A 12716-nucleotide genomic window follows, 5' to 3' on the forward strand; every position below is an offset into this window, starting at 1 on the left:
AAATATTATAAATAAATTAATGTATAAAATGAACAAATAAAGTTTGTTGAACAAATAAAGTCATATCTGTTTGTGCATGTATATTGCAGTATATATATATATATATATATAAATGAATGAAGGAATGAACATTTTTATATTTGGTTTTATATATATATATATATATATATATATATATATATGTGTGTATATTTATATAAATATGTATATCTATATATATATATATATATATATATATATATATATATATATTACAAAATGAATAATTGTATGTGTATAAATAAATAATTGAATAAACGAACAAATGAACAAAAGAACAGATATCTGTTTGCGTATATATGAATGAATGAATGAATAAAAAACTTATTAAATTGATGTTCAGTCACAACCTTTTCCAATAGATTTGATGGAGCCAAATTAAAAGAAACAAATGAAAAGCAAAACATTCACGGTCATATCAAACTAGATGTTATTTTACACAAGTCTTACAGCATTGTTGCTCTGAGCTCCATAGTGCAGAGGTGTTGCTCCCTGACTGTCCGATGGGATCATCCCAGACTTGTTCCTCTCCAACAGGAGGTGGACAATCTTTGCATGACCTACACAAACACACACAAACCTTGTATTAACATCTACACTTACAGCAAATTATTTAAATTCGTTATAATTACTTTAAGCACTCATGTTTAGATTAGATTAGATTAGATTCAACTTTATTGTCATTACACAAGTACAGGTACAAGGCAACGAAATGCAGTTTAGGTCTAACCAGAAGTGCAATAGCAGCAAGTGCAGGATATACAGTGGTTCCATAAGTGCAGAACATGGATATGTACTGAATAAATATAGAGTTGAATACTATTATAAACAAAAATTTACAGATAGATTTGTCCTATGAATATAATATACAGATAACTATTACTGTGAACAGAATTTACAGCTAGATATGTACTGAATATAATATACAGATGGCTATTACTATAAACAGAATTTTTACAGATAGATATGTGCTATGAATATATATACAGATGGCTGTCACTATAAGCAGAATGTGAGCATAATATACAGATGGCTATTACTATAAACAGAATTTTTACATGTGCATGAGTGTAAATGTGTGTACCCAGCAGTGCCGCCCAGTGCAGTGGTGTCCTGAACAGATTGTCATAGGCTGTCACGCTGCAACCCTCATATGAAGTCAGGACCTCAACCACCGCCTCATTCCCATCAGCCACTGCAAAGTGCAAAGGGGTGCGTCCCTCATAGTCCTGCCAGTTCAACAGAGACTCGGTGGGAGCAGCTTCCTACAATATACACAAATGGGGGACATACAAACGATGCTACAATCGTATACTTTAAGAGTGAAGAGTACTAGTGATGTCATGAGTGTGGACTCACCAGGATACAGCGCACCGTACGTGTGGCATTGGGGTGTTTGTTATGTGCCGCCCAGTGTAGAGGGATCTTGCCCTCGCTGTCTGGAATCCCGATGTTTGAATCGTGCTTGATCAGCAGCTTAACATGCTCGGGGTGATTGTAGAAGGCGCTCCAGTGCAGCGCTGTCTGCTGTAGAACAAACAACATTCAATTTCCAAAGATTACATTTCCAGTTTTACTGTTCACTCGTGTTACACTGTGGCTACAGAGCTGCTTCATGGCCTTCAAGCAAATTGGGGCTTGATGTGATCACATCTACCAAGCTGTCAATGAACTGCAATCAAGAAAATAACATTATGGCGGTTTTCCAAAAACACAAATAAAGGAGTGCTGGCATTCGTTCTTTATCATATCACATCAAACTAGTTGGCCAGTTCCCTCTGGGCTTTGAGGGTGAAGACCTTCTTTAAAGGGATGGTTCAGAGTAATTTCAACCTAGGGTCCTTTGCACCATGACCTCGAGCCAAACAACCCCCCCAGAAGCTTTTTTTCCCTTGGTCGAACATTATTAAAGTTAGAGCTTATTTCGAGATATCAGCCGAATGGCTTAGTGCAGGCGCTAATGGATCCAAGGTTGTATCTCGTAAATTACCCCACTAATAATGCCCAGAATGGTACCAAACTTCTACAGTAGTACAAATAGGTTCTGTACTCATGAAACGAGGCATTGGAAAGTTTGTAAGTACATCAGGAGTTTATTTAAATAAGCTTCTGGGGGGGGTGTTTGGCTCGAGGTCATGGTGCAAAGGACCCTTGGTTGAAATTACTCCGAACCATCCCTTTAACTACAATACCACCAGGCCCAGACCGAATACATGGATTTTTCTTTTTCACATATTTATGTTGATTTTAGGGGAAAACTGGAAGGCCAAATGTGTAAAGCAAAGCTGATAGTACTACACTCTTATTAGTTGTTGAAAACATAATAAATTAATGTATTTATTTAACTTTAAATTCATTTACATTTTTTAGTTTTGAATTTTCCTTAACTTAAAGGGGACCTATTATGTAAAATTCACTTTTATAAGGTGTTTGAACACAGTGTAAACAACCAGCCTATAATGGTAAAAATCCACACTCTCCTTTTTTTATAACCCCCATTAATCATAAACAGTCTCTCCAAACGAGCAGTTCCAGATTTACCCCTACTGAAGCCCCGCCCATGACTGGTGGCGATCTTCCCTATTAGCATAGATCCCGCTCTGAGTGAGCCGCAGCAGTCCGCCATTTCTGTTTCCTCGCTGTAGCAGCTGGAGATATACAATGTCTACGCCAAAAAAACATTACAAATGTTCTGTTATTGGATGTACCAACGAACATAAGAGTCTCCATAGACTCCCGGGCAACTGAGCCACTGAGAACACCTCAGTTGAACTTCATTTATGTAGGAAATGTGCAGGAGAAAGTAGTTAAAGTGATATGTATTTGAGCAAATAATTTTACACCGGACTGCTTCACAAACGAGGGTCAGTTCATTGCTTGATTTGCACAAAAGTTGTTTCTGAAAGATTTTTAGATTAACATGACTGTACATGTTAGTCGATGAGTTGAATAAAGTTAACTCGACAACTACATAAATGTATTCACTAACCATTCAGGAACGTCTAGTTGCATTCTAAAAGTTACTTCTTCCTGAGTCTCTTCATCAGTGTCCAACTCCAGTTCGAACATTTAAGGCTGAACACTGCTACTGACATTTCTGACATTTTGGCTGTGACATTCTCCAGTTTTGTTGTTGCCAGAGGAAGCACAAGCTGTAAAGGCTCCGCCCTCTTCTGGAAAGGGGGTGTGGAGCAGCAGCTCATTTGCATTTAAAGGGACACAAACAAAACTATGTTTTTACTCACACCCAAATAGGGGCAAATTTGACAAGCTAATAAATTATCTGTGAGGTATTTTGAGCTGAAAATTCAGACACATTCTGGGGACACCAGAGACTTATATTACATACTGTGAAAATGGGCATAATAGGTCCCCTTTAAAGTGGTACTTATAAGTTTAAATTTTTAATTTTAATTTAAAGTTATAAAGCATAAAGTTTAAATTCAATTACATGTAAATGTTACATTTTTTTCAACCTAAAGTTATAATGTATTGTTTTGAATTTTATTAATCTGGGGGAAAAGCAGAATTCAAGTAGCAACTGTGACATTTTGGAAAACATTCTGAAAATGTGCACTTTCTGAACTTGTACGTCATTCTCCATATTCTGTTCTACATACCTCTTTCCTTCTGTGTTCTATTATTGAATATTTTTGGTTAAAACAACTTTATAATGTAAAATTTTAATTTTAAATTAGAATTATACATTTCAACTTTAAGTAGAGTCAAATTTAAATTTGAATGAATTTAAACTAACATTAAAAAAATGTTAGAGAATCAGTAATTGTAAACTGTAAAATCAGTTGTAGATTTCAAAATATGCCATTTTATTTTGTGTCACGCCAGTTTGGCCCTCTCAGCTTGAGACTCCTGGTAGTCAGGGGTCAAAATTAATTCTTGTCAGAGATTACTAATATTTTTGGATTGTGTCTGCTAAATAGCTTGAGCTTTTCCTGGTTTGTAAGTGATTTTGGATGAATTGTCTGCTAAATGGTTACATTTATATAGACGCTGGTCTCCAGCTTCTTCACAAGCTTAACCAGCAGGACATCCTTGGTCAACCATCTTCACCATAAAGTTCGATATCAAACTTGATTTTGAAAAAGGTTACCTCAAAAGCACACATGCCCTTCTCTCTTCATCCATCACTCAAGTTTCCTCAGAAACTTACAAACAGCCAATGTGGAAAGTGAAGACTGAAGACGCACTAGATGAGCTATTTTTTGCATCTGGCCACAGAACAAGCCTCATCACGAGAAATCATGATTCTGCTTATCAAATTATTACAAAACCAACAGACGGATAAATGCCTTCAAACAAAACTCCCTTATGTGACTCAATGGGAGCACTGATACAACCACAGTGTGCACACGCGCACACACTCATGCTAGCGTAATCACAACCATACACACACACACAGAATCATGATTTAAAACAGGAGCCTTAATAACCCTGGTAGCTTTGAGCAGTTTGTCTGTGGAATGAGATTTTAAATGACGGCGTATCTAAAGAGTCGCTGTATGTGCGTAGATCATCGGAAAGTAAACTGGGGTGAATGTTTACAGTAATTGGAGCCAAAGTGAATAAAGCTGCATGTGGTCTGGTAATCTGGAGCAGTTGATAGCAGTGTTTCCCAGGAAAGCACGGGGCCCATATACGCATCTCTCCAACCTCTCCTTTTGCTCTATGGTGACCAGCATATATCTTCTTAATCTAGTCTGTGTTTGCTAATCCTAGTACTATAGCTATTATTATTACCAGTATGATAGCTCATAGAGTACAAATATTTCAGTAAAGTACAACAGCAGTGCCAACCAGTAAAGAAACTCTTTCCAGTTTCATCGAACCTGTACGGCACATAGAACCCGTACGACTTCATATCTCAATTGCAATTTATTTTTTTATTTTTTATTGACTGTAAAAACATTTATAATGTTAGACAAGATTTCTAAATCAATGCTGTTCTTTTAAACTTTCTATTCATCAAATAATCCTGAAAAAAAATTATCAAGGTTTCCCAAAAAATATTAAACAGCACAACTGTTTTCAACACTGAAAATAATAAGAAATGTTGACCAAATATATAATTTAGAATAATTTCTGAAGGATCATGTGACACTGAAGACTGGAGTAAAGGCTGTTAAAAAATTCAGCTTTGCCATCACAGAAATGAATTACTCTTTAAAATATATTAACTTTGAAAACAGTTATTTCAATTTGTATTAATATTTCACAATATTACTGTTTTTACTGTATTTTTATCAAATAAATGCAACCTTAACGAGCTTTCAAAAACATAAACAAATCTTACCAACCCCAAACTTTATTTCTCATAATTGCAACTATTTATTGTAAATGTGACTTCGTTACTTGTAATTGTGACTTTATTACTTGTAATTGCAATTTTAATCACACAATGGGAATTTGTTATTTTAAGATTTATCTCACAATTATCTGCTATATTTTTTATTCTGAGGTGGAATCCATACATATCGTCTTAGTTGTGAATTTAGGTTGGTCTCTGTGATTCGTGGAAGACGTCTTCGGCATGCAGCGAGTGTGGCCGTCACTCCACACACACACATAAGGTTAACATTGCGATGAGATCCTGAGCCTGGTAGGCGCCTGGCAAGCTCTCGCAGCAGCTCTGAGAAAATATATTTTATTAGACAATTTAAACAGAGCTCATATCCTCCAGAGAAACATCAGAGGGTGCACAGACCCCCTGCTGCTTTACGGCATATATACAACCACAACCACAAACACACAGACACACACACCACCTAACCTCACGTTCACCCCTGATCCCCACCCAAGCCATCTATATACGAGCCGCTGAGTGTGTGAGTGAGCATGTGTAGCGTCTGTATCTGTGTGTATCGTTCGGTACCTTATTCCTGTCCTGTGTGTCCACCTCACCAGGTGCCATGTGCTTGAGGAGCAGAGACAGAGGTTTGGAGCTCGAGTGACGGGTTGCCAGGTGCAATGGAGTCATTTCCTCCAGATCCTTCAAACGCCAATCGGCATGGCGCGACAGTAAGAGTTTCATGAAACGCACGTTGCCCTGAAAAGCATGTGCACATGCAAAAATACAATCAAATCAACAACTTTTAACATTATTTGCAGAAATATTTTGGCTGTTTGTAATGATTGGAGGATCACAACATCCTAATGAAGATTTTTTTTTTTGCTATGGTGCTGCCATTGGTGCCCATGCAATGATATGTTGAACTGTGGTGTTCATGTGGGTGATGCAAGTTTATGTCTGGCTTCTGTCAAGGCCCAAAAATACTACCTTCTAGAATTATGATTTTTGTTCAGTTAGATGTACTCCTCTTTTGGATGTCTCCTGTGCTTTACCATATGCTTTAAAGTTGATGTTTATATTTTTCTATGTACTTTCTGTTATCTGGGATATCATAACAAAGAAAACATTATGCAAGTTCATTTCCCCAAAAAGTCCCCAAAAAACATTTTCACAAAAGATTTAAACAGCACAACGATAATTAGCATATTAGAATGATTTCTGAAGGATCACGTGACACTGATGACTGTACTTAATATCCAAAGGTATTTGTAAGTTGATTTCCCCCAGAAGTGTAACAAAAAAAAAAAAAACTGTGGGGTGGCCAAAACATTCCAAGCAGCCTGACACAGCAACATCGTTTCATTTTTTCACATTTTTAGACCTCATAATTTTTAATCAAAATATCACAACTCTATCTTCTGGTGAAACAACTGACTTCTCTGTCCGGACGTGTGTCCACTTCGACCCTGCCTCCTTTATTACAATCGACTGCAAGTTTGCATTCAGATCAATTTACAACTGAAAACTGAATACAATCAAGTCCCCGATCTACATTTTGTTCTTTTCAGTCTTTTAAGTTTTCTTTTTGACTTTAAGTGAATTAGACTGAATTATTATATAAGCAGATATTTTATCAGCATTTTACTAAAATGATAAATCATCCAAAGCCTGCAAAATATCTAAATGGAGTAAAAAAAACAAAACATTGCTTTATTCTTGGGCTGCGTTTGGGATAGAGAAGGCTGTTTATCCATCTAAAGGGTCTGAATGTGTCTGAGTGCGAATGGCCCTCCCCTCTCATCAAGTATCCTCCCAGGCCTCCTTAGCTCCTGTGTAAAACATTCCAGGGAGAGCCCTCGTGTGTGTGTGTCAGGGTTCTCAGTCTCTATTCCCAGCCCAATTAGACTGTTAATCCCTGAGCTACAGCTCTTATTGATCTAGATGTCAGAGTGTTACCCATCAATCCAGTCCCTCCCTGTCTTCCTCTCCTCACACTCTTCTCCTTTCCTCTCCACGCTGCTCTCCTATCCAATCCTCTTGTCTCATTCAAACCATCCTGTTTATTAAATACCATAATACATACAAGCGCTCTCATATTTAAATCTCAGGGAGAAATGTGTCAACATCACAAACACTAGAGGGCAGTAAACCCTAACAACACCAACCTTTTGTAAGTGTCTATCAGAAACAGGGTCAGCTCAGAGACAGACGGCTGTGTGTGTGTGTGTGTGTGTGTGTGTGTGTGTGTGTGTGTGTGTGTGTGTGTGTGTGTGTGTGTGTGTGTGTGTGTGTGTGTGTGTGTGTGTGTGTGTGTCACCTTCTGTGCTGCGAGGTGCAGTGCAGTCCTCTGACTGTGGTCAGTCTTGTTGATGGCTGCGCCAGCCTTAAGCAGCACCTCTGCACAGTCCAAGCGGTCAGCCAGAACACAATACATCAGAGGAGTCCGGCCGAATTGATCCTCGCTGTCCCGCAGACTAGACTCTGCTGTGAACACAAAGCACACACACACACACATAAATGAGTCTACCCTAGCCTGTTATTGGAATCCACACTTAATATAAAATGAAACAGGTAGTGATATATTAAATAGTGAGTGATGTATTGAATATTCACAGTAGATTTAAGACGATTTTGCTGGCGATATAAAACTAAGCAATATTCACGATGATTTTATTGGTATTTTTGTGTGGTTATTAAGTTTACTACTGACCATCAACCCTTACGCTACCTGGTTAACATACTGCATCTTTTAGGTATTTGAAGTGTGAACTAGTGGACACTTTTCTATCCCATAAGGCCATGGAAATTAATTTAGAAAATATGAGAACTGTGAGCAGAGCAGGATTGTTTTACAGAAAGTTCTTCCATAAATTGCTAAATGGTATTTTTTGGTATTGGAGTAAATTATCTACATGGTTGTAGTTAGTACATCCTAGGTTAAAAAAAACAACATACAATGCAACATGGCAGATGTAATGTCACACAATATATTTATACTAAAGAAGAATGAACTTCAGTGGTCAAGAAATGAATTCCTCATTGAATTCAGTAAATTCTTATAAAGTATGGTGAATATAAATGAGAATTATTAAACATTATTCTTAATTTAATATAGATTTTTTACTTAACTAGATTTTTACTGTATTTTAATTCTCATATTAAACATTTTGAACGTACTTTGTAACAATGACTGGTTGAAATCAAGATTTCTCTGTTTAAAAAAATCTAATTTTAAGCTATTTCAAAGTATCTATTTCAATGAAATATCTTAAAATTATATTATATATATATATGCTGAATATTGTCAAAAGGATCAAAAAAGTGTGTGTGTGTGTGTGTGTGTGTGTGTGTGTTTGTGTATGTGTATATATATATATATATATATATATATATATATATATGAAGAGTTCAGATGCAAAAGCTGAAATTTCCTTCTAGAATGATCATTTTGATCAAGCTTGTATGTTTATGTTAAGTTATTTCACTTTAATGGCAATGAAAATGACCTATTAATTGTCATTAAAGTGAAATTACTGAACTTAAACATATGAGCTTGAAACAAATGCAAATTTTAGAAGAAAATTTCAGACAGCACTTAGAGGCTTTTGCATCTGAAGTCTTCACCTATATACATTATACTATATATATATATATATATATATATATATATATATATATATATATATATATATATGCTGAATACTGTCAAAAGGATAAAAATCAATAAATATATATATATTTATATTGATATTGATTTATTTTTATATATTTATTGATTTATTTATTTTACACACACGCTACACTTTTTTATCCTTTTGACAATATTCAGCATATATATATATATATATATACACACACACATACATACAGTGGGGAGAACAAGTATTTGATACACTGCCGATTTTGCAGGTTTTCCCACTTACAAAGCATGTAGAGGTCTGTAATTTTTTATCATAGGTACACTTCAACTGTGAGAGACGGAATCTAAAACAAAAATCCAGAAAATCACATTGTATGATTTTTAAATAATTAATTTGCATTTTATTGCATGACATAAGTATTTGCTCACCTACCAATCAGTAAGAATTCCGGGTATCACAGACCTGTTAGTTTTTCTTTAAAAAGCCCCTCCTGTTCTCCACTCATTACCTGTATTGACTGTACCTGTTTGAACTCGTTACCTGTATAAAAGACACCTGTCCACACACTCAATCAAACAGACTCCAACCTCTCCACAATGGCCAAGACCAGAGAGTTGTGTAAGGACATCAGGGATAAAATGGGATGGGCTACAGGACAATAGGCAAGCAGCTTGGTGAGAGGGCAACAACTGTTGGCGCAATTATTAGAAAATGGAACAAGTTCAAGATGACGGTCAATCTCCCTTGATCTGGGGCACCATGCAAGATCTCACCTTGTGGGGCATCAATGATCATGAGGAAGGTGAGGGATCAGCCCAGAACTACACGGCAGGACCTGGTCAATGACCTGAAGAGAGCTGGGACCACAGTCTCAAAGAAAACCATTAGTAACACACTACGCTGTCATGGATTAAAATCCTGCAGCGCATGCAAGGTCCCCCTTCTCAAGCCAGTGCACGTCCAGGCCTGTCTGAAGTTTGCCAATGACCATCTGGATGATCCAGAGGAGGAATGGGAGAAGGTCATGTGGTCTGATGAGACAAAAATAGAGCTTTTTGGTCTAAACTCCACTCGCCGTGTTTGGAGGAAGAAGAAGGATGAGTACAACCCCAAGAACACCATCCCAACCGTGAAGCATGGAAGTGGAAACATCATTCTTTGGGGATGCTTTTCTGCAAAGGGGACAGGACGACTGCACCGTATTGAGGGGAGGATGGATGGTTTCTGTACCAAATATTAAGTTCTGCTTTTCTGATGAATCAAATACTTATGTCATGCAATAAAATGCTAATTAATTACTTAAAAATCATACAATGTGATTTTCTGGATTTTTGTTTTAGATTCCGTCACTCACAGTTGAAGAGTACCTATGATAAAAATTACAGACTTCTACATGCTGTGTAAGTGGGAAAACCTGCAAAATCGGCAGTGTATCAAATACTTGTTCTCCCCACTGTATATATATATATATATATATATATATATATATATCAGTGGTGTAGTCTAGTTTTTTGTAGTGAGTATACTCGAATGATTTTCTACTGTTTAGTGTTAATCACCATCTAATTTAGCCAGTTAAGAGCTACATTTAGCCTTAGATGTTATATGAATATGGTCCCTGAAGCACAGGTTTTATCAGCTGACAATTAAAAAAATAAATAAAAAAAGAATAATAAAGAAACATTATAGGCACAAATTCAAATTTACTTTTAGAAATGGTGTTTAAAAAAAAAAGAAAAAAAAAAGGTGTTATTGTTTTGGCAAGTTTACTGTTTAAATTAAAACATGTATGAAAACTTGTGTGATATTCGATATTCCCTTAAAATAACGTTTTAATAGATTTTATTATTTTTATTATTATTATTATTTTAAAATTCGTTTTACTGTGCAATTTCTTTCTAATTTTTTTTGAGTTAGACCGAACTTTTATTTTGGTGGGTTGTAGACATTTGAGTTTCTGTGTGTTTTAATAAACTACGATGAAAGTGCACATGTGTGTCCTATCCTAGGCTACATCATGTCTCAATACAGTGAAACGCTGAAAACACCACGAGCGTGAGTCACGCGTGCTTCAGTGTGTGTGTGCGTAGTGGAGCATACAGAGACGCGTAACGTTAGAACAATTGCAGTCTCTTTTAACTTTAATATTCATATACACTAGTCCATATCGAGATTTGATTCATTGTACAGCCCTACTTTTGATTTATTCATTCAAAAATAGCCAAATTCCGTGACGTTCTGCTTAGCAAGCTCCATTTGTGACTGGATTCCGCGATTCGGTGTCGCTTCGCAAACACTGACGGGGTGAATTTATGAATGAAAGTGAAAGTTCTGACACAAAACGAAGTTGTTACGTATCCTCACGATTTTTTAAGTGGGTATACGGAAATCCTTGGCCTTTTCTAGTGGGTATACGGCGTATACCTGCGTATCACGTAGACTACACCACTGATATATATATATATATATATATACACACACATACCATTCAAAAGTTTGGGGGCAGTACGTTTTTTTATTCAGCAAGGATGCATTAAATTGATCAAAAGTGACAGTGAAGACTAGTTTACACTGAAACACTAATAATTCACTTTTTGATCAAATAAAGCAGCATTGGTGAGCAAAAGAGACTTATTTCAAAACCAATTAAAAACTTTTTTTAAAGATATATAGCACAGGCTTACACAGAAAACATGGAGCATTATAAGCATGGAAATATGTGTGATACCTGTGATCAGTCTCTGTAAGGTGTTCTTGTCTCCATTCACAGCGGCCGCATGCACCTGAGATGGATTCTGGGGGAGCAGCATCGCCTGGTGCACAAACACACATCAGAGGTCATGCAATATGTTTACTCAGGTGCCAAACATCAAGTATTATCCACTTGTTAAAGGTTGTAAAAACAGAAACAGTTGGTTTCACCAACCACTCAAAACCAAAATAAATAGTGTTCCAACCAATCACCGACAGGGGTGGGTGTTGTGAGGTTTTGCGCTCGTGCACGGCTGCCTATGACGGCTGCACGCGAAAACCTCACAACACCCACCCCTGTCGGTGATTGGTTGGAACACTATTTATTTTGGTTTTGAGTGGTTGGTGAAACCAACTGTTTTTGTGTGCAGATCTCAGAGCCTAGGCTGCCTACAGAGACGCGTTTTTTTGATGGCATGCTTATGGGGTGGGTAGCTAGCAGATCGTTAGGAAAGATTAGATGAATGTGATCATTTATGTTTGGGCCTGAAATCGCTGATACAACCTTTAAGTCTGACGTCACGTGTCACCGTTTCTGGGTTCAAGCGCTCTATTAGATACCAAAAGCAAACAACAAACGGTGCTAATATACACTCATGTGTGCTGTAATACTACTGAAAAATCATAATCCTAACTTTTATCTCCATAGCATGCACTGTAATGTTTTAAAAGCTTAGCTTAAAAGTGTGATATGAATAAATTGTGCTTATCAATTGCTGTTGAGATAGTATTCTCAATTGAAACGAATGGAGGCTTGGACCCAGAAACAGTATTCCCTACGTCCCGACTTAACAAGCGGATAGGCCTAGAATCTAAACTCACGCTTTCTGAATCAACCTTTGAACCACTCTTAGTGGTTCAGCCGGAATTCTGGGTAATCCTCAGAAAGGAAGTAACAGGGAGGGGGCAAATCCCCCACTGGGATACACCCTGCCCAACTCATCTCTTATTCATGCTCATCAATATTGCAAGAGACT

The 12716-nt window shown here is 36.9% G+C and overlaps 1 protein-coding gene across 3 annotated transcripts in view; it reads right to left on the reverse strand.

Moving 5' to 3' along the window:
- invs (inversin) overlaps positions 1–12716 on the reverse strand; it is a 35811-nt gene that overhangs the window by 17503 nt on the left and 5592 nt on the right. The window contains exons 3-8 of one of the 3 annotated variants that reach the window (XM_082149637.1): positions 11717–11801; positions 7665–7831; positions 5930–6103; positions 1399–1566; positions 1124–1304; positions 490–599 (exon numbers count right to left, since the gene is read on the reverse strand). In XM_082149637.1, the coding sequence (XP_082005763.1) occupies positions 490–599; positions 1124–1304; positions 1399–1566; positions 5930–6103; positions 7665–7831; positions 11717–11801 (885 nt within the window). Of the gene's footprint in view, positions 1–489; positions 600–1123; positions 1305–1398; positions 1567–5528; positions 5687–5929; positions 6104–7664; positions 7832–9270; positions 10435–11716; positions 11802–12716 lie in introns of those variants that run through there. The other 2 variants (XM_082149638.1, XM_082149639.1) reach the window with 2 other exon arrangements.

The sequence above is a fragment of the Leuciscus leuciscus genome, assembly GCF_965113295.1.
Source record: "Leuciscus leuciscus genome assembly, chromosome: 20".
Classification (NCBI taxonomy): Eukaryota; Metazoa; Chordata; class Actinopteri; order Cypriniformes; family Leuciscidae; genus Leuciscus; species Leuciscus leuciscus.